The following is a 25,658-nucleotide window of genomic DNA, read 5'->3' as shown; positions in this document are numbered from 1 at the left end:
CAAGAAAAAAACAGCCCAAACAGAGTAGAGCACCACAGAGTCCTCCCACAGAACAGAGACAAGCCTGTAGTGTGTGAGAGAAAAAGAGAAAGTGAAGAATCATATGTAGTTGGAACAGCACTGTGACTCTGTGTAAAGGCTCTGTTTATACCTAGTATGAACATTAATCTCAGGTGATCCAATCACAAGTGGTCAGCAGAGACACAGTTACCAAATATAACTGCAAATATATAACTGCAAGTGGACTGTGACTACTTTCATCTAGCTGGTTACTTGACTACATTCACTACCTTTCAAAAGTTTTGGGATCGGTAAGATTCTTGTTTTTATTTAAGTAAAAGTTATTAATACTTTTATTTAGAAAAGATGCATTAAATTGATCAAATGTGACAGTGAAGGCATTTGTAATATTAAAAAAAAGATTTGTTCAAATAAATGCTTTTCTTTTGAGCTTTCTATTCATGAAGAAACCCTTAAAACAATTAGTGCTGTCAAATAATAAATCGCAATTAATCACATCCAAAATAAAAGTTTTTGCTTAGATAATATATGGGTGTGTACGGTGTATATTTAAAATGTAAATAAATACACAAACATGCAAGTATATATTTAGGGTCGCAAATAGGGCTGGGCGATATATCGCATGCGATTGTCACGTGCATTTCGTCAGTAAAGCCGGTTCCCTGATTAGCGCTAATGTGGCATCACTGCTTTCAAATGGAGTGGCATTTGATAGACAGAGCCGTAGATTTACAAGCTACGCAATATCGGTACATTATCGCAGCTGAATCTGTCTATTAAATGCCACTCCATTTGAAAGCAGGTGATGGCGATTTAGCAGTAAAATCAGGAAGGCATTACTGACGAATGCGCGTGACAGGTGAAAAATTTCCATCGCCCAGCCCTAGTTGCAAAAAAGGTGAAAAATTTCCAGAAAATACCGGAAATTTTCCACGAATTTCAAACCCAAAAAAAATTCAAAAAAAAAAATTTAAGTTATTTTAAAAAATATTCAAAAAAACTACAAAAAATCCACCAATTTGCAACACAAAAAATACATAAAAAAAAAATATAGTTATTAGTTTAATCAATTTATATATACAAAATAAATATACAAAGTACACACACATATATTATGTAAACAAACACTCTTATTTTTGATGCGATTAATCGGGATTAATCATTTGATAGCACTAAAAACAGATACATTACGGTTCTGACAAAATATGAAGCAGAACAACCGTTTTCAACATTGGTAGTAATAATAATAAATGTTTTTTTGAGCAGCAAATCAGCATATAAGAATGATTTCTGAAGGATCATGTGACACTGAAGATTGGAGTAATGATGCTGAAAATTCAGCTTTGTCATCGCAAGAATAAATTACATTTGAAAATACATTCAAACAGAGAATAGTTATTTTAAAATTTTAATAATATTTCACAATATTACTGTTTTATTGTATTTTTGGTCAAATTAATACAGCCTTGGTGAGCATAAGAGAAATAAAAATGTTTACCCTAACAGTTGTTGTCTTCCAAGATTGTACATTTAAGATTATTTCTTTATTCTATAAAGCAAAAAAATACTTTCACTGTATAGACAAAACTGCAGAAAAAAGAAAGAGAGTCATAGAGGTTTTATGCTTCTTGAAGTCCACTTTAAACAGGGCCACGTGGGACTGTGAGAACCCATTAGAATGAAGTACAACGCTACGCCAGCACATTCCCAGTCAGTCTGCAGCTCAGACGGCTCAGTGTCGTACTGAATGAGTCAGTGAGAGTCACTGTGAGTCATCAGGAGGCGCTGTGTGCGAGTGTGTGTTTGTGTGCTGCTCTCTCACCCTTCCTCTGTCTCATTAATGATGTCACAGATCTCCATGTTGAGTGTCCAGTCTTCATTCTGCAGGGAGCCATCTGTGGCTTTCTCTGTGAGAAACAAACCACACACACTGATCAGCAGGCCGTCTCAATTACTGACACAAACAAACACACGCAAGACAAAACATTTAATCCTGGTGGCGCAACACAGCGTAACAAATTAATTATGAGCTCCAGCCACATGACGGTCACGGCACCTGGCAAAATTCACACCACCTTGCAATGTCATCAAACACTGATGAAACGTATACTGCAGTAGTTTGAGGTATGATGAGATAAGACACTCCTGTAAATAAATATAATATATTCATTTAATATATATATTTTTTTAAATATAATACAACCATGTGTATTTATAGAAATATCATTCTATTATACATTTCAATTTATATAATCTGTCACATTTGAAAGAACTAAACTTGAGTAATCTGAAATGTGTTTTGATGTTAAATATAAAAGCAGTTTGGTTATATTCGCTATGTGTTTTATCTTCTTTGTCCATAATCATGATGGTTGCATTGTAACTGCTGCATCTCATGCACTCCATTAAAACAAACAAATATGTAAATAAATTAGGGATGGGCATTTTTGGCAATTACTCATTTCGATCATCGATAGGTTTCAAAAACGAGTACGAGTAATGGAGATAATGATAATATCTGAAGACTGTTATAAAAATGAATGTTAAAAAAAATGACATGGAAACCTGATAAGAACACTGTTAGATTATGATTATGATACAGCAATGTTATTAAAAAAAAAGCATCTAAAAAGGAATAGCTGCCTGAGGTGAAGCTAAGTGACTTCAAGCCAAAAAACTGAAGCCTGTTCTATGACACATCCTATGATATTAATCAGATAACTTTCTCAAAAATTTTCATGTTGCTATTATTTGCAAATGCTTTTATCACGGTGTACAGTATTATCACGATATTGACATTTAGTTGCCAAAAAAGTGTTGTCAAAGTATAACAGATTTAATAACTCTTTTCTTATAACAAAACAACAAAAAAATAACAAAGTAAAAAATGTCACACAGAAAGACACAAAAAAAGAATAAAGTAAAAAATGTCACACAGACAAAATAATTATAAAGATAAATAAGTAACACTTTACAATAAGATCTCATTAGTTAACCTTAGTTAATGAATTAGCATTCACAATGAGCAATAGCTACATTTGCTACAGAAGTTATTAATCTTTGTTTAAAAACATAACCATTAGTTCATTAAATAACAGTTGCAACTTTTTATTTCAACAACGTGTTATTAAATATTGAAATTACCTAAGATGAGGGATGTAACGATTAACCGTGAGCCAGTTGAAAATCGATTCAAATATGTGACGATTCAAATCGGTGAGATTCTAAACAAATTGCGATTCAATTAGAGGAGTTTATATGAATGTATGCCTGAGGGGAAACTTACTGTCTTTAGAAAAGTTTAGATGGTATTTTGTCTTGCCACTGTATAATGCATATTAAAGTTCATAAGTGCAGCGCTGCTTTGTTTACAGCAGAAACCAAGAAACGCTTTAAGCACCATCTGCTGGCAGAGAGTGAATCTGCATCTGCTTCAAATTTAATCCTGATTACATTCAAATAATATAATTTAAAGTATAACAAAACAAAACTCAAACCAAACCCACTCTGCCTTCAAATCAAATCTAATCAAGATTAAAAACTGCTCGTGTTGCGTGTGCAGCATCTTTGTTTGGATTAAATCTTGATTAAAATGCAGTGGTTGACTCTAATTTTAAATGGAAAAGAGCACAGACAAAGCCTTATTTTGTTTATATTGAGAGATTTCTTTTATTTGTGTTACTTATTTAATTGATTTGTGTGCTAGTTTTAAAATTCAAATTTAGTTTTGTTATTTACATTTACATTCTATTTAAATTTTGTCATTTAGCAGACGCTTTTATCCAAAGAGACTTACAAATGAGGACAATAAAAGCAATCAAAACCAACAAAAGAATAATGATATTCAAGTGCTATATTAGTATATTATTATAGTTATATATTTAAATTTCACAAAAAAGTAAAGTAAAAGTAAACTGAAATAAAATCTAAAAAAATATGCAGTTATTTTTATTTCAGCTACTTTTCACGGTAATATTTCTCATTTTAATTTTAGTTTAACCTGATGTACTAAAATAACTGAAACTACAACTGAAATAAAAAAATACAACTATATAGACATTAGACAAATAACAAAAAAAATATAAAAATGAATGTAAAAGGAAAATGAAAATTTTAAATTCAAACTCTTAATAAAAACTAGATAAAATCTCAATGATACTAAAGTAACACGCAACTTTCAGTTTACTCCCCATTACTGCTTCTTTCTGAAACACTATAAGAAAAGATCAGCGTCTAGCAGAAGAGATTTCAACTTTACTGCTGTCCATCTGTGTGGAGGCTTGACCTGAATTGACCAGGCCTGCCCTGGATTATTACTTAATTGTCAGATGTCATTTCCTCACTGCTTACACAACAGTAGCACAGATAAGGCTTCAAGTCAAACTCCAAGGTGTTCTTTTGGTAGAAAAGACACAATGAGACAGCGAGTACTTTAAGAACACAGAATTCACCAACAGGTGTTTCAAAATTATTTAAACATTTACAGTTACTTTTAGGAAACTGTGGTGAAATAAGATCTAGTGTCACAATCTTTTGAAATTAGGTGTGAAGTAACATGGGTGTGATTCTCGCACATAAGAGCTTGCAGCTAAAATGTGCTTTCACCTCTCTGTGTTGCCACAGAAAAAAACATGGTTTTATTGAGGATACCCCTGAGTGAGATTTTACTGTGGCTCAACATGAAGCTGGCTTTGCTTTCCCGGTGAGTGACTCAGAATAAGGGTGGGGACAGATGACGAAACACAGCAAAGGAGAACTGAGCGAGCGGATGACATGTTCACAATCTGACCATCTGCCTCTAAACCTCATTCCGAACTCAAAACAACCTCTGTTTCCTGTACACTCCACACCACTGAAAAATTGTGCTGAGAGTTTTACCAATGGACACAAACGTTTTTTGACAGTTTCTAGGCTGATTTTGAGGGAAAATCCATGAGATTCTATAAGACCTCATTAAGTGGACAATATATATATATATATATATATATACATATATATATATATATACACATATATATATATATATATATATACATATATATATATATACACATATATATTAAGGAAGCTTGTTTACACCATGGTATACAAAATAATTTTCATCCCACAATTTTGAGAATTTTTTTCAAAATTGCAAGTTTATATCTCAAAATTCTAACCTTTTCTCTCAGAATTAAAAAATTACATAACAAAACTATATTAAAAAACAAAAACAATCAGAAAACAAACAAAAAATATGGTTGTTAGTTAGTTAGTTAGTTAGGAATTCAGTTTAGATTGACCCTAAAGGTAACAACTGTCACAATATTCAGATAATGAGGTCAAAATAAAATGAGCATGTATAGGTGAACTAGGCCTATATAGATGAACCAATGTGTGTATATGAAGCATTGACAAAATTCTTGCTAAGTGCACTAAGACCGCCGACACCAAAATAACATGACCTCATAACAAGTCCTCAGTGAAAAAAATTATTACATACAGTGCCTTCTATGGAAGCAAATTTCATTTTTCTTTGTGATATTTAGTGCAAGGATATCAGGAAGTGACGATTTTGTTCTCTTTAACTCATTGGATGAAAACTGTGGTTTATTCGCAACTGTTTTATGCGATTTTACAATTTTGCGCCTATGTTTAATTCGTAACTTTGGATGGAAGCATAGCTACTGAAACTTCTGTTTATCAAGATATAATCAAATGTGTTTCTGCAAAGTCTGCATTTTGGTAACATACATACAACATCAGGCTACAACATCTGCTAGCTTCCAAGTTTGATTTGAGTCACTACAGGGTGTCTGACCACAGATGTGTGAAACAACAACCAAATGTAGAGCATGCAGCAGTTCAATCTCTTCACAGCTGGTGTAGATTTTATCCTCATATCTAAAATATGTTCAAAAGTTTGGAATAACTATGAAGAAACAAACTCATCTACACCTTGGATGGCCTGAGGCTGTTTACATTTTCAGCAAATGTTCAGTTTTGGGTGGCTTCTTCAAATATACAGACTACACCAAAGTGTCTTTTACAACTGGACCAAAACTCCCATCAATCCACAGCACTGGACATCAGCTTGGCAGTACCAGTGAACTTTCGCTCGGCAAACTGGGAAGTGTCTGGAGCATAACACCGCTTTCATGGCTGGGTGAGGCCTCTTCCTGTAGTCTGCAGAGCCGCAGGAAATACTTCATGCCTTATTCATACCCCTGAGCTGCTCTTCTGTCAAACTGACAGATGTGACGAGGCGGAGAGAAGACTGCTGCTCACCAGACACAAGAACAGAGTTCCCAGCAGCACTCTTCTTCTTCTCCTGTCCTACAGCATGTCTGCTTCACCTGCAGGTTGGCTGGGAGCCGTTTTAAGGAGACTTCGGCTGAAAAGGCTGCAGTCTCACCTTGAGAGTGCGTACAGGAAACAGGAAGAAGTGTGCTTCACTACAACTAAACAAAACTGGAAAACCATAAGTACAGCTGATATCTCAATATTTGGACATTTTGAGATGACTAGCTTGAAAGAAGAGTGTTAGCTCCATATCTACTTGCAAAATTTTTCTGTCATTATTTTCTCACCCTTATGTCTTTCCAAACCCAAGAGAAAATGAAGATATTTTTATTGAAAACAGAGAGATTTCCGTCCATTGAAAGTACATTCCAAACAAGAAGTTAATAAAGAGATAGTAAAAATAAAGCATATGAATCGAGCGGTTTTATCCAAGTGTTCTGAAGAGACATGATCACTTTACATAATAAACGGGTTTAATTTAATAACACATACGCACTGACTGTGTCTCTTCAGAAGAATTGAACGAAACCGCTTAATTCATGTTTTATTTTTACAATTTCTTTACTAACTTCTTGAAGCTTGAACATTTTGATTGAGTGGACTCTTAATAAATGGAGATAGATAGATTTTTCTTTAAGCGAATGCAAAAGTATTAAGCAGCACAACTGTTTTTAATATTGATAATAATAACAACTGTATGAAATGAGAACCACATCAGCACATGAAAAGGAAAACTGAGTTTTGCTGGAATATATTTTAAAATATATTATATTTTGTACGATTCTATTATATAAATTTTAATATAGACATTATATAATTATATTTATTATTAAAAAATGTATAATGTCTATATAAAACCGATATTATCTTATACAGATTTTGTATAATATCTGACAATATTACTATTTTTACTGTATTTTTGATCAAATAAATGCAACTTTGGTGAGGATAAGAGATTTCTTTCAACACCTTTCTGACCTCAAACTTTTGAATATACCATTTTCTTATACAGATTATAGATTATATAAATATATATATATATATATATATATATATATAAATATATATATATATAAACAGCTGTAAAAATTACTTAAACAGCTTTACAACTCAAATAATACACATTTTAACAGAAGAATTAATGTGCTTTAATAATATTATAATTCACATTTCTGCTTTTAAATCCTCATTTACAACCATGGAATCTACATTTTAGTTTTTTTATTAGGAAAAAGAGGGAGAGATTGAAATATTTGCTTGCTGTAATCAGTATAAGGCCACAAATGCTGTCAACTTAGCTTCACTTGAGCTGAACCCAGAATATTCCGTTAACAAACCAAGCAACTTCTTATGGAAAATCCTCCAGTAATCTCCTCAAGAAGATTTGTGGCGTGGAAGACCCAAGGCAATAAGTCAATGAACAAGAGCAAGAAAATAATAAGAACTGGACAATATTGTGTGCTGGAAAATGTTAGACAGGTAGAGAAAGCGAGCGGGAAACAGGCAAGACACATGGCTGAGTAAAGCCCTGCGGCGGGAAATAACGAGTACTCAGCTCAGCTCACGTGCACCGGCCGTACCAACCTCTGCCAAACACCCCACGGCCATACAGCCAAACCTAACGTTCATCAGTAGTGCTGCTGGAACTGCTGAACATACAGAGAGACTCATGAATGACTCTTGATCCTTTTTTTAATGAACTGGTCAAAAAGACTGACAAATTCATGTTACGCTTCTAATTAAGTCTATCAAATCCATCACTGAATGAACTGATGGAAAGCAGTGTAACTTAAGTATTATTTATATGCTAATATTTATTCATATATTCAATCATCTTTTATTTTTATAATTATTTTTCTTTTCAGTATAGTTACAAAGCAACATTTCTAATATTCATTTAGGCTAAGTTTTTCATCTAATATTTATATATCATTTCAGTTTTATTTTAATAACCAAAACTATTTTTAACAGTTTCAGTTTTAGTTAACAATAACAACACTGACCACAAGTCATTACTTCCAGTCACAGACTCGTGAACAACAAGTTTGTGATTTTGTGAAATGTTAGGATCATGAGGTTTAAATCGGCTAGTATGTAGCTCAAGTAGTTTCATATTGGATTTCATAAAGAAGTTGAATTATTTATTTAATTAAAGTTTATGATTTCAAAAGAAAGTTGGCTGCCAGCAAAATATTTTAAACATGCTAAACGCTTAACAAACACTTCAGATTCCAAAGCTATTTATGTGAAGCCTCATTAAGTGTTTTCCTTCCTTAAAAGTTCATGCCTCGGTGGGCCAGATTCAGACCTGAATAACATCCACTTTGGTCTGAAAGGACGGGACCCAACGCTTTTACCATCATCCTTTAATCTCCCTGAGGACAAACATAATCTTGTTATCACCACATTAACAAAGTGTCCTTACAGAACATGCTATAGCTCAAAATGACAGCAAGACATGTCTGAGGAAACCATTTCAAGTGACCTCAGAGGTCCATCAGAAAAGAGGTCCATCTAATATTAAAACTTAAAAAGTAAGCTGACAACAGTCTTTCTACAGTATCTGTGAGACTGGTTCAGTTTGGTAGTTAAGTTCTTTCCCAACAGTCTAGACTTATGTGACAAAACTACAAGGATCTCCATTATATTTCTTTGCATTAAAAGCTTATATTAATATTTTTTTGCTGTGTTTACTGGTATTGACTCTGTTATTGTGACAGCTTTATCTATTTCAGAGCTGCTACTTCTGATGACACAGGGAATTAATCAGGAACTCTGAAGTGTGCCTTGTCCATATTAGTACCACATTTTTGGTGTTGCATTCCTCATTCATACATACACTACAATCCAACTTTAGAGTCTGTACTTTTTTTTTTCTTTTCTCTTTTTGTAAAGAAATTAATACTTATATTCAGCAAGAATTCATTAAATTGATGTTTAAACTGATTTATGCTACTTTTTCTATTCATTAAGGAATCAAAAAAAAAATTAACAATAAAAAAAAAATTCATCTTAAACAAAAACTTTCTTAAAGGAACACTCCACTATTTTTGAAGAAAGCGCTCACACAGAAACACACAGAAGCATTTGAAAGCAGGCGTCTGTCAGCGGATCCGTCTATGTGCAGATATATTAGAGATCTGCTGACAGACGCCTGCTTTCAAATGCTCCTGTGTGTTTCTGTGTGAGCGCTCGGTGAAGAGCGTGAAGCGATGATCATTGTAGCCAATCACAGTCAAATGTGTTGAGCGCGTGAATATATTGGCCAATCAGCGGTGTTTAAGAATCCACTCAACAGCGCTCAAATCTTAGTGGAAAATGGACATTTTTAAAATTTCAGTACTGAAAGCTACCAAAGTCGGTACTACTGTCACTTTGTCTCCTCTACTAATTGAAGACTCTGTTCTTACAACAGTCCTGTACAAGAGCTGAGTCATGGGGAAAAAAAACCAATACCTGACTCATAATGAAATGCTCATCTATTAGGAGGATGTTGTCCTGTGGTCAGCACATCCTGAACCTGCTGGATCAACTTATGACCTACAGGCCTGAGGCAAGACATGTGGTGCTGAGAAATAGTGAGCCATTGTTTGCAAATTGTTACCAAAATCAAATCAGAGTGTCCATAACACAATTCACCCTCTTACCTACTTATGATGCGGCGACAGCTGAGAGAGACTTTGTTCGCTTCGATTTTATTTAATAGTCTTTTCCTAAACTTGTCATTTTCTCACATCTTGCTGGGTGATAGTTAATAAATTAACATCAACATGGTCTTGGCTCTCAAAACCAAAGGAGGGATTCTTATTTCAACATTTGAACATGATACATAGTTATAGTTGATTAAAATAAAACTGAAGAATAAAATAATATAATTGCAATATAACGCTAAGCATTCACGTCTGGATTTGCATGCTTGAGAGCATGTTTTGGCCTCAAGGTTTGGTCACATTAGCAAAACTTTGCAGGCCAAAAAAGGCACATTGTTTATTATAACATTAGCAATGTATAAAGCACAGCTCACACAGAAGTCATTTTTAAACCAAGCAGATTTTTGTTGCTCAACAAAGCAAATTTGCATGACCAGCTATTTCCTGAAACTCCCAACTGCTCCTAAATGTTGTCATACCTTAAAAGTGGAGTCAGACGTAATATCACGTAGGCAAAAAAATACCAATTATAGGCCTATATTGTCAATAGCATAGCAATGTAAAACCAGCCTGTCTGAAAACCTGTGCTGACCAGCTGGCCCCCATCTTTTCACAGATCTTCAACAGATCTCTGGAGTTGTGTGAAGTGCCTTCCTGCTTCAAACGCTCCATCATCATCCCCATTCCAAAGAAACCCAAGATAACAGGACTTAACGACTACAGACCTGTGGCTCTAATGTCTGTCGTCATGAAGTCGTTTGAAAAACTGGTTCTGGCTTATCTGAAGGACATCACTGGACCCTTACTGGACCCCCTGCAGTTTGCTCATCCTGCAACATCTGGACAAAACAGGGACTTACGTGAGGATCCTGTTTGTGGACTTTAGTTCGGCTTTCAACACCCTCATCCCAACAGTCCTCCAGACCAAACTGACCCAGCTCTCTGTTCCTAGCTTTATCTGTCGGTGGATCACCAGCTTTCTGACAGATACACAAAATCAAACAAAACAAACTCCACCAACACTGGTGCCCCTCAGGGATATGTTCTCTCCCCACTGCTCTTCTCACTGTACACCAACGACTGCACCTCTAAAGACCCCTCTGTCAAGCTCCTGAAGTTTGCAGATGACACGACAGTCATCGACCTCATCCAGGACGGTGATGAGTCTGCTTACAGACAAGGAGCTGAACACTCTCAAAACAGTGGAGATGATCGTGGACTTCAGGAGAAACCCCCCAGTCACCATCATAGTCAGCACTGTGGCTGCAGTGGAGTCATTCAGATTCCTGGGAACCACCATCTCTCAGGACCTGAAGTGGGACAATCACATTGACTCCATTGTTAAAAAGGCCCAACAAAGGTTGTACTTCCTTCGCCAGCTGAGGAAGTTTAACCTGCCACAGGAGCTGCTGAAACAGTTCTACTCAGCCGTCACCGAGTCTGTCCTGTGCACTTCAATAACTGTCTGGTTTGGTTCAGCTACAAAATCAAACATCAGAAGACTACAGAGAATGGTTCGGACTGATGAAAGGATTATTGGTGCTCCCCTGCCCACCCTTCAAGAACTGTATACATCCAGAGTGAGGAAAAGGGCTCAGAAAAACACTCTGGATCCCTCACATCCAAGTTACCCCATATTTGAACTTTTGCCATCTGGCCGGCGCTTCAGAGCCGCAAATACCAGGACAGTCAGGCACAAGAACAGTTTCTTCCCCCAGGCAATCTACCTCATGAACAGTTAAATGTTCCCCACTTATGCAATCAAAATGTGCAATATCCTTATATTTATTTGTTACCCCTCCATCCAAGTACATCTCTGCATCTTACTCTATTCTATTCCATTATCATCTATCATTATCATCACAACTGTTCATACAATTTATTTATTTGCAATTTTTTATTTATTTTTTTCTCTGTTTGTTGTTGTTGTCTTTGCAATAAAGCTCTTTCTGATTCTGATTCTGATGTAGGAAGCACAGCTCACATGTAAGTCACTTTTACGTTTTAAACCAAGCAGATGTCTATTGGTCAATGCTGCAAATTTGCATGACATCTGCATGGGGAACTTTTTCGGCCTCACACGAAACTCCCGAAGGTGCAGATTTCTATTGAAATGACTAGATTTCACCCACAAAATGTTGCAGAGCAACAGTAAACGTGACTGCACTTCAACACTGATAAAAAAAAAGCTCATAATACACTTCTAAAACTGCCCTGTATTGATCAATGTCCTACAGCACAAAGAGAAACTATTCTTTCAGCTGAACATAAGTTTCCAAATCATCTGATCTTGTATTAAAAACTGTGGTGCTGATGTGCAGCATGCATTTGTAAGGCATACAGAACACCACTGTTTAAGATACAGACAAATCATACAATTTAATCTGGTCTCAGAGATTTTAATGCTACCTAGGAACTCCAGTCAAATGCACACACCGCAAACACACAATAAAAACTTTCAAATGCAAACATACTGCCAAACATAGATTTCCTCGTATAAGCGCTCATGTAAAACAGGGACAAAGCCAAGTCACAGTGGTCAAAGATGCTACATGTGTGCACACCCTGCACTGTCAACAAATCCAAAGTCACATGACCGGTTCACTGCTGCTTTATGACGCTTGTTACCAATTTCAGGACCAGACATGTCAACACAAACTGGTTTTCATTCATCAATAAATCTGCACCTCAACTATTAGTGAAAGCAATTAAACTAGGCCTAGCTGTCAACAAATCAAACGAACATTAACTTTTCAACTTCAAGATCTTAGGTTAAAACTATAGAAAAAATATGTATTATGTATATAAAAACATGTATTGTTTCATCCCTCAGCAGTATAACGACAAACTGTCAAACCGATGCATTACAGCACTAAACAAAGTATTACATGTGTGAGGGTAATCAAAATGAGATATATAAACAGAGTTTCCAAACCCAAGCGAAGGTGATCTGATTGAGTCCAAATCCACACACTAAATGTTATCAATGTCCTAACCTAAGCGAAGGTGATCTGATTGAGTCCAGAGTCAGACAGAGACTTCAGTTTCTCCTTTCGGTCCTACTCAGACTGCTACCGAGTATAAATCTGCCGGCGAAACACTCTCACTCCCTAGTTATGAATTTTCCAATGATGAAAACAAATGAATAGAGTTTCCTAGTAACATATGTGTGTTTACACCGGATGAAGAAACTGGCTAGCACATCATCTAATTTAGCTAACAGTGCTGACTGTATGATGCTGCTAGCTAATACACACATTTAAAGCATTTTAACACGAGCAGTGGATGAATATGGCCCATTAACTATTATAAAAACACACAAAGAAGAAGATGAAGAAGCTATTATAAGCCGCTAACTCACCAATGCACTGGCCAACGGGAGTGCTGTACGGATTCCCCAACAAGAACTCCATCTTGATGACAACAACAATCCGCCGACACACACAGAGAGAGAGAGGCTGGCGGACAGCGCGCTAAGCCCCGCCCAGAGCGCTGTGTGATTGGTCTAAACAAGCAAAACTTTTAATTGATTGGTCAATACTCCTGTCCATCACGGGAATCAAGTTTCTCTTAAAAAGGCTCTAATATGTGCGAAAACCATAGGAGGGCGAAAACGTACGGAAACGACCTTATAAAAACATAAAGTCCAGTTGAAATGAATTTATGCGCATGTTTGCTTTATATCGTCAACATTTGGTGCATATTGTGTGACGGGTATCGTATTTCTAATAAATCCACACATTTGCTTTTAGGTCCATGAAGGACCTTACAAATGTAAATAAAGTCTTACTCGAAAAAATATCGCTGTATGGTTCATTTTAACTAACTAACTAAATAAATAAATAAACAAGTGATACATTGATGCCACAGAAAGTTACTACTATCATATCAAATAATTAAAATCAGGTTAAATAAATAAAAAATAAAATAAATCAAAGTAACGAAATTCTATTTATTATTTTAGCTCGCTAAAATCTCCGGAAGTTGCGAGCGGTAGTTTGCGGTTGCTAAGCAACTGCGTTGGTGTCCAATCCATCAGACGTGTGCTTGTTCCAGACAGGTCTGTTTTCAACTGAGAGTTTATTACCAAATATGAGCTTTTAATACAGAGAAAGAAAAAAAACTTTGAAATGATGACTGATACTGGTTTTGACTCATTTTATGATGACGGGTCTCCAAAATAAGCAATTGGTTTACATGCACTAGATCCCGCGTCGACGCGCTTCTGATCTCCGTAGGCCATGTGTGTGTGTTTTGCAGGTAATAAACGGCTCCAGTCACCAGAAGCAGTGGAAAATGAACTGGCAACAGGATGAGCCTAAAGTAATAGATGAGGAGATGCTAAAACAAGCAATTGAGGAACAGGGACCTCAGGGACAAGCTGGAGATATATCCAAGAAAGAGGGCATCCAGTATGAAGACGTGCTACAACTGAGACTAGACTACAGGAGTATGAACTTCACTGATCTAAACTCTATCATTTTATTAAACTAATTCACTTAATATTCAATATACATTTGTGGATATGTATTTATTTATCTTTAAGCATTTTTACCCCAAAATCAAGAGAAATTATATATGTTTTCACATTACATTAATGAGAACTGATTAATGAGAAAATGGTACAAAAATATGGTTCCCAAAATATAATTATATTGATGTGTTTTTGTAGACATCCTGAAGATTTTCCACCTGTGGCATTTCACCTCATTAACAAAACTTCAGCTGGATAATAACGTTATTGAGAGGATTGAAGGATTAGAAAACCTCACTAATTTGGTCTGGCTTGGTGAGTTCAGGTTGTCTTATTGAGATCAAAACAGATGCGGACACTAATAATCTGTAATTCTTGCATTCCTCAGATTTGTCTTTTAATAATATTCAAGTGATTGAAGGACTGGAGGCTCTTGTGAAACTTCAGGACTTGAGTTTATTCAACAACCGCATTTCTGTCATTGAAAACCTGGATACGCTGCAAAACCTGCACATCCTCTCTTTTGGAAACAATGCAATCGCTCAACTTGAAAATGTAGGCCAGCTGTATTTTAAATGATAAATTTGTGTGATTAAAGAGTGTTTGATTTCATCATATGCAGCTATCCACTTATCCAATTAATCTAATTCATCCATGAATGTCACTCGAACATAAACCTGATAAAATCATATCCAATCTCGCAGGTGTTATACCTAAGAAAGTTTAAGCATTTACGCACTCTCAATCTTGCTGGAAACCCCATCTGTGAGGAAGAAAGCTACAAGACATTTGTGACAGCGTATCTTCCAGACTTAGTTTATCTGGACTACAGACTGCTTTATTTAAATTAGAACACGTTCAGTACAATTAATCACACTTTAAATTTTCACAAATAAAATATAAAAATTTCACCAAAATTAAGCACACTTGTTTTTCACAAAGGATAGATTAACATTTGTCCTAATGTTGTTCTTTTATTCTTATTATATTTTAGTTCTGTTTATAATGAATATATTTTACATGTATATAGCGTGAAACTGCCAATACAAAGTATAAGTATGCAGTTGAGGCAATGCAACAAAATGAGCTGCAGGAACAGCAAGCAATGGAGGCTCAGAAGATCAGCAACGAGGAACTTCAGCTGCACAAGGTGGCCACCATTACCATTTAGATAAAGGTCTTTAATGTTCTAGGATTCATAATTCAGATTTAGACTTTTTATACTTTTTATATACTTTTCTTCCGGACTAATATATACTCTTCACACTGGTGAATAAATATTGCTTCCTTCTTTTACAGGATGCGTTCGTGGAGTTCTTGAATGGACCTCAGCTCTTTGACAGCATGTTTGATGAAGATCCTGATGGGGAGAAACTGGCTCTCCTCCCTGGAATGGAAGCGTTGCTTGAGTCATATCCTTGTCAGGAATGTCAAATAAAATAGAACTGCTATTAAAAATACTGAAAGGCCTCAAAACAGTCCATTTACCTTGACAATCCATGTACATTTAAAGGCAAAATGGAGGCTCTGTGTGTGCAGATATTTGATGCGGGTTTGACTCAGCATGCTCAGAGAACGGCTGAGGTGGAATCCTTTTTTACCTGTTCCCATGAGGCAGTGGCTGACAATCGGCAGAAAGCGGCACAGATAGCAGCTGACTTTGAAAGCTCCAGGAGGCAGGTTAGTTTCTTCTCCCTCAGGCAAGCTGGGAAAATGATACAAGCAGTTTCTCACCAGCTGGACACAACAAAATGCTCACAAATGGAATTCCGTTCTATTGCAGAAAATAGTGGAGATGCAGCAGATCACGGATGTCGAGCTACTTGAAGACAACATCAGTTCCTGTCAGGAGCAGGCCAGCCAGCTCTCTGAAACCCTCATGAGTCTGGAACTGCAGCTGGTGGACCAACTGGAGGTCAGAATAAAAAAATAAAAAAAAACTATAGACATATATTGTTACAGGAATTGTTGACCCCAAAATGTAAACATTTAGTGAAAATGTACTCACCCTCAGGCCATCCAAGACATAAAACATTTTGATAAATTAACAAAAAAAACCCTTACAAACCAATCACTGTCCAACTTGATCACCAATGGATTCACTGCAGTGAATGGGTGCCGTCAGAATGAGAGTCCAAACATCTGATAAAAACATCACAATAATCCACAAGCAATTCACACCTCTCCAGTCCATCAAGTGATACCTTGTGAAGCGAAAAGCTGTGTGTTTGATTGGACTGTTTTTGACAGTGCTTGATCTTTGCATATTTCTCTCCTGATTCAGACGAGATGACTTTCACCGGAGAAAGCAATATTATGGATAGAGGACATCTTGATTGATTTATTTATTACAAACATGCATCTTCACAAGATGTTAATTGATGGACTGGAGTGGCGTGGATTATTGTGATGTTTTTATCAGCTGTTTGGACTCTCATTCTGACGGCACCCATTCACTGCAGAGTATCCATTGGTGAGAAAGTGATGTTACGCTAAATTTCTCCAAATCTTGTAAAGAAACAAACTCATGTACATCTGGATGGATTGAGGGTGAGTATTTATTATTTTTTTTAGCAAATTTAAATTTTTGAGAGAAATATTCCTGTATATGGACCATTTCGTAACACAGTAACCCAACAGAAGTTTCACAAATCTGCTTTTTTTAGACATCTTCAAAGACTTTGAGAGGAACATCTCAGACATGGTTGGAGGGTTTATTGAATATGTGCAAGGGATATATCCTTTTTTCAACAAATCCTAAAGACACACACACACACACACACACACAAATGCATTTATTCAGAAATTCTTCTTTGACTCAGGCACACATTTGCACAGTGCCGAGACCTGGAGAACCAGCACCATGAACAACAGCTTGAGATTGCCTTGGCAACACTGGAGAAGGTGGTCAAGAATGAGCTAGAGGAGGAAATACCTGATGATATGGCCATGGTCAGTGGAAAAAAGTCTTGATCACATAACGTAGAAACAAAAAAAAATTTGTGTTTATTCATTATGAAGAATGAAGAAGAAGTCATGGCAACTATTTATGTCCCAGACACATATTTTAGTATTGATTGCTGCTTTGTCCTCATTTCTTATGCTGGTATGTAGCTGTTGGTAGATAAAGACACAGTAACCAATGCAGTCAGTGCTTCCCACGACACCCACCTGCTGAAGATTGATAACAGGGAGGATGAGCTACTGACACGGATCAACAGCTGGATGAGCGGACTGCTGAAATCAGTATGTGATCATGAACACACTTCCTGTGCTTTTAGACATTAACAATTATATTATATTATACTGTTTGGTCACAGTGCAGCCTACCACACAGCTGCCCTCACAAAGATTTGTATTATTAAATAAAATGTAAATGTTGGAATCTTTTTGTTTGTGTTAATAGATACATGATGAAGAAGTGAAGAGGAATCGCAAGCGCGTCTCAGAGATCCGTAACTACGTTAGTTACGTGAAGGATGAGCTGGAGGACATGCGAATGTCTGAGCACCATTAAAATGTTTCTCAAGTCAGATTCATTAAAAAAAAAAAAATAACATAGCTGTTAGTAAACAAGTATGCATCTGTATACACTGCGATGCATTAGTTTTAATGTTTTTTTGTATTTTATGCAATGCCGCCATCTACAGGGAAGTTCCAGTGTTACAGCAATTCCATTTATTGACTGTAAGAGAGAGCTGTTCATAAAAGGGCATTTCTCAAATGGGGTGTACGCAGCTATATATATATATATACATTTAGTATTACAATTACACGTATCTAAATTTCCCTAAGTTCCCATAGCTAACACAATCCTTTCTGCGAGAAATGTGTTTCATGTACTTTGTTTATCAAAATATCACACATTAAAAAATATCATAATACCAACAAGAATGTTACTGCTTATATGTTTACGCAAACTGACGACCGTTAAACATGTTTCACTGGCAAATTCGTTGTTTAGAAACCGCTGTCACATCTAGAACATTAACGACTCCCTATATGTCTAAACTAGCGCTTCCATCGAGCAACGTTAGAACTACAAATCCCTTCATGCTTTTCCCAAAGCAGCCAATGAGCATCCAGCGTCATTGTTACTCGACGTCCGTCATCCAATCAGTTAACAGCATGCTGGGTCACATGACTCGCCGTTGAGCGCCCTCATTCTGCTGTGAAGGGACGTAACCGCGCGTCCTGCGGGAGAAACTCCGAAACTTACGATTCGCGCTGTCAGTGTCGCGTTTTCTCCCGTTCCAGCGCGTCAGATAAGCGCCGCTCGGCCGCTTGAGCTCGGGGAGAGCCCCGCCGAAGCGATCGATCATGCCGGTCCGTACCGACTGCTGTCAGGGCTCGCCGCTGGCCTGCTTGGCCTCGGCCTCTCTCGTTCCGCCCCCACCGATCAATACCCAGCAGCCCGGCGTCAACACCTCTCTGCTCTACAGCGGCTCCCAGTTCCGCGGCTACCAGAAGAGCAAAGGAAACTCCTATGATGTCGAGGTAGTTCTGCAGGTAAACATGTATGCTTAGCAACGAGTGAGCTCCCTAGCTAGGCAGCATTCTGGAGTTCAACACACCTGCGAATCCAAATGACTGTGCTGTCTAGGTAACTTGGAGAGCTCACGGTGAAAATGTTGTTTGTTTGTTTGTAAGTAGGCAGTCTGCTAGGTAGTACTATGTCCAGAACTGCTGTCTAGGTAGTTTACATGCACTGGTATGTGTGTGACATTTATGTGTGAAACATAAACATTTCTAATACTGTATGTCAGTGAATCTGGAGTTACAGTCAGTATGGATCAGTTACCCATTTGAGTGTCATAACTTCATGTTTGAGGCCAGGTTAGCACTTTCTAATAGTTTTATTGAACGTTATTGCACATTTGCAGATCTGTTCATCATTGATTTGATTAAAAACCTTTGCTTTGGACCCACAGCACGTGACCATGGAGGACTCGTACCTGTGTGGATACCTCAAGATCAAAGGTCTGACGGAGGTGAGACAAACCCATGGTCACTGACTGCATCATCATACTGTGACCTGTTTACTAAATCTGTAATGTGGTATTTAGTCGCTGGTGGTCAGTGTATGATGACAGGATGTGAGATAAACAAAAAACACTTTTGTTTGTCTGAGAGTTTCTGCTTCTGTGGTCTTGTGGTTTGTCTGCGATACTGGAGCAGTGCATGGTGAGTCTGGACGCGGATCTTTAAAGTGCTGCTGTCCTCACACTGATAGTCAATGATTTCATCAAGATACAGAAGCCTACATACACTTTAAACCGTTGTATTGATCTGCAGCTCAGTTATAGTGTGTCAAGGAATTATAAAACCGATATGACAATTGATATCTTGATAACTCGTTTCCCTGAAATTGCATAAAAGGGTATTTCTTTTTTTTCCTCCAGTCCAGCCATCTATAACTCCAGACAAGCAGATTCAAAATGTAAAAAAAAAAAAAAAAAAAAAAAAAGAAGAAGAGAAAATTTGTAAAAAAAAAATCAAGGAATTGTTGGTTTTCATTGTTTAACCTAAAAATTTAAAAGAATGATATTTAATAATTTTTATGTCAGTATTCATTTAAAATACAATATAAAATATTTATTTTCAATTAGAATATGTAATTTATTACAGAATTATAAAGCTGAATATAATTTAACATATTCTTGCTGAAAGTATGAGTTTATGCAAAAAAAATATAATATAGAGTATTTTTATTAAAACATTCTAGTATATAAAAATATTACATGAATACTTAAGTAAACATTTGGTGCAATTAAACCACTAAATCAGAGACTGAATTACTTATTTTAAATGGACACTTTGAACTGATTAATGAAAATAAATTGGACTTAACCAACTTTAATGCTATACTTAAGTTTAAATAAGAAACGCTATTAAAACATCAAAATGTCATGAGACAAGGAAGAATGGTTTGGTTTGATTCATTTGGTTTGATGATCTTTACATTTCTTTTTGGAGAATAATTAGTGTGACTGTCAGAAATGTGTGTCAGATCAAGGGAAAGCATTACTCATCCCGCTCTCCTGCTCTCTGTAGGAATATCCCACGCTTACTACATTCTTTGCTGGGGAGATCATAAGCAAGAAACGGCCTTTTTTAACCAGGAAATGGGATGCGGATGAGGATGTCGACCGAAAACACTGGGTAATAAATAATGTCATGATTCAGTGTGTGAGCATAATGCTCTATGCAAATTATGATTATGAATCATTATGCATCATGACTCAGATGTGAGTAGAACCTGATCTGCTAAATCTGTTCTTCTCTTCTTTTTCCTCAGGGGAAGTTTCAAGCATTTTATCAGTACGCAAAAAGCTTTAATTCGGATGATTTCGACTATGAAGAACTAAAGAACAGTGACTACGTCTTCATGCGGTGGAAGGTAGACTATATTTTATGAATAAAACCATATTATGCAGTACTGTTAAACGTTTGGGCTCAGTAAGATTTTCACTTGATGTTTGAAAGATACTTTTATTCAGCAAGGATGCATTAAAGGAATATTTCACCCCAAAATGAAAATGAAAACCCGTAAAAGCTTCATTCTGTCTTCAGAACACAATTTAAGATATTTTGGATGAAAACCGGGAGGCCTGTGACTGTCCCATAGACTACCAAATAAATAACAGTCTCAAGGTCCATAAAAGGTATGAAAGTCGTCATCAGATTACTCCATCTGTCGTCAGACGTGCAATCTGGGTTATATGAAGTGATGGGAATACTTTTTGTAAGAGAAGAAAACAAAAATAGCGACTTCATTCAACAATTCCTTTGTCAACAGTCTCCTCTGTGTCTCTCCACATCACCGTATGCTGCGTATACTCTTCTGTATCATCCACGCCACAAGGATGCGCTGTTTCTACGTGTATTTAGCTTTGATTTGAAAGAAAACAGCGCATCCTTGTGGCGTGGATGTAAGCTTTTATGGCTTTGGAACGATATGGGGGTAAGTGATCAATGACAATTTTCATTTTGGGGTGGAGTATCCCTTTAAGTTGATCAATAGTGACAGTAAAGGCATTTGTAAGATTACAAAAGATTTGTATATCAAATAAATGCTGTTCTTATAAACGTTATATATTGATCCAAAATTTTTATGTATCAATATTAGGCAGCACAACTGTAATTGGTAATTATAAGAAATGTTTTTTGAGCAGCAAATCAGCATATTATTATGATTTCTAAAGAATCATGTGACACTGAAGACTGAAGCAATGATGCTATAAAATTCAGCTTTGTGTCACAGGAATAAATTACATTTTCAAATATATAGAAATAGAAAACAGTCATTTTAAATTGTAATAATATTTCACAATATTACTGTATTTTGTAATCAAATAAATCCAGCCTTGGTGAACATAAGAGACTTCTTCCGAAAAATCTTACTGACTCCAAACATTTGAATGGTAGTGTATATCTACGCATCCATAGAAGTTAAATAAATAGTGAAATTGTGTATTTAAATCAAATGTTGTGTTTGTTTGTTTCAGGAACAGTTCTTAGTTCCAGATCACACAATCAAAGATATCAGCGGTGCTTCCTTCGCTGGCTTCTACTACATCTGTTTCCAGAAGTCTACAGCCACCATAGAGGGCTACTACTACCACAGAAGCTCTGAATGGTATAGAATTAAAAAAAAATTTATTTTATTTTATTATAAATTTTCAATATATATCACCTCAAAAACCCAGTTTTAATCCTGTTCTTATCAGGTATCAGTCTTTGAACCTCACACACGTCCCTGAACACAGCGCACCCATCTACGAGTTCCGGTGACACTGAAGTCCTCGAGGTGAATCTACAGCGGACAGAGGAAATGGACATGAGAGGACGAGAGGAACTGTGTAATGATTATGCCCAGGACTCGGCTGTCCTCTCCCCTCAGTGAAAGAATAACCGGAGGTGCAGATGACGGAGGAAGGAACTCTTTCAGGAGACTCTCTACACAAGCCGAGCAAGCGAGTGGGATTCGGGGATTCGCAGCAGTATTAGCGTTTTGTTTTTCCTTTTATGTTTCGGAGTTTTTAACGCCTCTGTCCTCCGATCATCTTAGAAAACTATTTTTATCCTTAAGGTTTGGGGATTAAAATCACAGTTTTTCTTTGCCCTGCCTGGTTGGAAGAGCCAATGGGGATATTTGTCTCATTTTTTTTTTGCCTTGTAATTTGATAAAAGAGCATGGCCAATCTAGAAGTTTTGAAATTTGTTTTAATTTATTTTTAATCATTCTGTATGAAAAGACTGTGAGCGGGACGCTGTATACAGACACTGGGACGTCTGTTGAAGACGTATTAAAGATACAGTGTGCGATATGATGGATATGAAGAGTTGCTCTTGTCTGCGGCTTGCTTGGCCCTCAGACGTTGTTTTTTTATTAACGTAAGGTGTATCATCAAAAGTCACATATATAGCAGCTGGAACCTTCGCTTCTACGTGTGATATATTTTTTATTATGAGATGAAATGGAGTCAGGTGTTTTGGAAAGAGGTATATATATATATTATCCCATGGTGGTAAAGCTATTTGTAAAGCTGCTTTTGATGAAACATTTCTTTCTGAGTTTGGAAAAAAAATCTGTCGGTAGTTTTACGCTCCTTGTTTTGCTATGCAACCTGAAAAATCTCAGCTTATAAGAATCTCAAGTATATGGAAGCCTGTTTCCACCATGCTATGTGAACATGAAGGTAATTGACTTTTTTTTATTACGCAATTCTTAATTTATTTCGGGCAAATCTGAGTGTATTTCTTGAAATTTTTAGTTAACATTTCTCAATTCAGATTTTTTTCTTGCAATTCCAAATCTGTTATCTTGCAATTCTGACTTTTTTTTTTTCTCAGAATTCAGATTTAAAATCTTGAAATTCAAATTTTTTCCTTGGAAATTCAAGTTTATATCTCATAGCTTTGAATTTTTACCTCAGAATTTCTAATTTATATCTTGGAATTCCAGGAAAGAAAAAGTCAGAATTTTTTCTTGGAATTCTGAGTCTGTATCTCGCAATTCTGACTTTTTCCCCAAAAATTCAGAGTTAACATCTTTCAAATTACCTTTTTCCTTTGAATTTTGGAAGTTTACATCTCGCGATTTTGACATTTCCAAACCTGTATCTTGCAATTCTGACTTTTTTTTTTTTTCTCAGAATTCATAGTTAACATCTCGCAATTCTATTTTTTTCCCTTGTAAATACAAGTTTATATCATACAGCTTTGAGTTTTTCCTCAGAATTTCAAATTTATATCTCAGAATTAAATTTAAATAAATTAATTTTTTTAAATCATATTATCTCAAAACACAGAATCTCACAATTAATATATTTATTTATTTTTTTGCTCCAACAATCAAATCCAATAATTTTTAGTTTATATCTTGCAATTTTGACTTTATCTCGGAATTCAAAGTTAACATCTCGCAATTAATTTTTTTTTCCTTGGAATTTCAAGTTTATATCTTAGAATTCAAGGAAAGAAAAAGTCAGATTTTTTCCTTGGAATTCCGAGTATGTATCTCGCAATTCCCACTTTTTGTCCCAGAATTTGGAATTAGAATCTTGCAATTTGCAATAACTTTTTTCGTTTGAATTTTAAATTTACAATTCTAAATTTTTGTTTCCCGGAATTCTAAATGAACATCTCATAATTATGACTTTTTCTCTGAGAAAATAAAAAGTTGGAACTGAGAGAAATAAAGTCAGAATAGTGTTTTAAAAATTCGCAATTAACTTTATTATTATTATTATTCTGAGGTGGAAACAGGCTTCCTTACGAGTCTCTTAGGTTTGAGAATAATCACTTCTCACTTGTTCACTTTAATATTGATAGCTCAGAGAGTATTGATTGGTATTGGCACCAATGTCACGTGGCGTGTCGGAACGCAAGACTGCAGAAGCGTATCGTGGCTTTCAGTCCTTGCAGAAGATGTCATAATGAATAAGCAAGTGTTTTTATTGGAGGGCTCAGGAAGACTTTTCAAAGCAAACAGTCCAGATGGTGGACAACACTGTATTTTAAACTACCCATCAGCCTCGAGGCGCAATTTTTGACAGCCGTGATCTGATGCTACGGCAGCTCTGGTGATCTACCTTACAGCCTAACAACGCACACAATGTAATGGCTGAGGCTTTAAGGAACCTCTCGCGAGGTGCTAAAAGATTGGGAGACACATTTAAGATACAAAACCCAGATGCATCCATCTAAGCTTTAGTCAAACCCTTTGCCTTAAAAGTCAGATTTGTCTTTAAACCACTTTTATAATAATTCGTTTTAAGCTCTGTACAGAAAGAGAGAGTTACGAAAAGGAGTTTAAAATGAAAGATTGCTGTACCTCATCCACCAAACCTCCTTTTTAATTGTAGACTAGCAAGTGTTTAACAACAGGTTCATGCCACATTTCAACCTAGCTATGTTTAGATCTCCTAATGACATTTTGTACATAGAATTTTTTTTATTTTGGCTCATCCCATGGCCAAATTCCACTATTGCTGCAAATTAACTCTAATGCAAAATGTCTAAAACACACCCAATAATTAACATGTTTTGCAAATATGTGTAAATGTGACATCTTTTCCTGTTTGCGTTCTTTTATTGTCCTTAAAACCAGAAATGTGGTCACAAAGAAGTGTTTATGAGGACGTAAGATGTTTGTGTGCTGCGCCTAATAATCTGCTTCCTGGAGGTCAATATTATTTAAAGAAATGCTAAGCAAATGAAAGGCCACTGCACATGCTGTTACAGTACAGGAGGGAATGTACATAATAGGGCTGTTTGTGGTGTACACAAATAATTTCATTCTCTATAATTATGAGTGATCTTTTTATTGGCAGAAAACGATAAGAAAATAAAGCCTGTATTGATCTGGAGGTGTGTTTGTGTGTGTGTGTGTGTGTGTGTGTGTGTGTGAGTTCAGGACATTGATTGACCTTTTTTTATAGTTTGCACAAACTGCAGACGGAAAATGAAATGAAAGTGATTTATTTGGGTTACTCTTGATGTATTACACATAAAGGAATGCAAGCGACTCTCTTAACCACTAGATGGCGTAGTATCATCTCTTTAGTACATGGACTATGATTTATACAGTATACTGAATACCATCTACACATTATGCACCACTTTTTAAACAATAATTGAATTGTCCGTTCTCTTTACAATTTATTTGATTGGCAAAAGTACAAAGAAAAGATTTCCGATGTCTCCACTTATTTGTATTTTGTAAA

At 36.1% G+C, this 25,658-nt stretch overlaps 3 protein-coding genes across 9 annotated transcripts in view; 2 read left to right on the top strand and 1 right to left on the bottom strand.

Moving 5' to 3' along the window:
• LOC109056083 (TOM1-like protein 2) overlaps positions 1-13,428 on the bottom strand; it is a 30,333-nt gene extending 16,905 nt beyond the window's left edge. For 4 of the 6 annotated variants that reach the window (XM_042720851.1, XM_042720849.1, XM_042720852.1 and 1 more), the window contains exons 1-2: positions 13,315-13,427; positions 1,844-1,928 (exon numbers count right to left, since the gene is read on the bottom strand). In XM_042720851.1, the coding sequence (XP_042576785.1) occupies positions 1,844-1,928; positions 13,315-13,366 (137 nt within the window). In that variant the 5' untranslated portion in view covers positions 13,367-13,427. Of the gene's footprint in view, positions 1-1,843; positions 1,929-13,314 lie in introns of all 6 variants that reach the window. The other 2 variants (XM_042720848.1, XM_042720850.1) reach the window with 1 other exon arrangement.
• Positions 13,429-13,862: 434 nt separating this feature from the next.
• drc3 (dynein regulatory complex subunit 3) lies at positions 13,863-18,105 on the top strand. Its single transcript, XM_042720856.1, is given in 13 exon segments — positions 13,863-14,013; positions 14,214-14,403; positions 14,626-14,742; positions 14,816-14,982; positions 15,132-15,274; positions 15,454-15,577; positions 15,727-15,839; positions 15,933-16,107; positions 16,211-16,342; positions 17,093-17,163; positions 17,256-17,379; positions 17,542-17,673; positions 17,834-18,105. Coding segments are annotated over 12 exon segments (1,563 nt in total). The 5' UTR covers positions 13,863-14,013; positions 14,214-14,249; the 3' UTR covers positions 17,945-18,105.
• Positions 18,106-18,518: 413 nt separating this feature from the next.
• Positions 18,519-22,764, top strand: LOC109056087 (glucose-induced degradation protein 4 homolog). Of its 2 annotated transcripts, none has more exons than XM_042720855.1 (6): positions 18,519-18,924; positions 19,359-19,418; positions 20,482-20,589; positions 20,726-20,827; positions 21,936-22,066; positions 22,158-22,764. In XM_042720855.1, exons 1-6 carry the CDS (start codon positions 18,748-18,750, stop codon positions 22,219-22,221), a joined length of 642 nt encoding a protein of 213 aa, XP_042576789.1. In that variant the 5' UTR covers positions 18,519-18,747; the 3' UTR covers positions 22,222-22,764. The 2 variants fall into 2 exon arrangements, with proteins under 2 accessions (XP_042576789.1, XP_042576788.1); XM_042720854.1 differs by having other exon boundaries at positions 18,530-18,936.
• The last annotated feature ends 2,894 nt before the right edge of the window (positions 22,765-25,658 follow it).

The sequence above is a fragment of the Cyprinus carpio genome, chromosome B3 (genome assembly GCF_018340385.1).
Source record: "Cyprinus carpio isolate SPL01 chromosome B3, ASM1834038v1, whole genome shotgun sequence".
NCBI classification, from domain to species: Eukaryota; Metazoa; Chordata; class Actinopteri; order Cypriniformes; family Cyprinidae; genus Cyprinus; species Cyprinus carpio.
Note: the sequence above shows the minus strand (reverse complement) of the source record. Positions and strands in the feature narration are given on the sequence as shown.

Bases quoted from the DNA above. Each gene is read 5' to 3' on its own strand.
- LOC109056087 (XM_042720854.1), top strand. From the start codon at position 18,748: ATGCCGGTCCGTACCGACTGCTGTCAGGGCTCGCCGCTGGCCTGCTTG. The intron at 19,419-20,481 runs GTGAGACAAACC...TGCTCTCTGTAG, and splicing joins AGATCAAAGGTCTGACGGAG to GAATATCCCACGCTTACTAC. The intron at 20,590-20,725 runs GTAATAAATAAT...CTTTTTCCTCAG, and splicing joins ATGTCGACCGAAAACACTGG to GGGAAGTTTCAAGCATTTTA.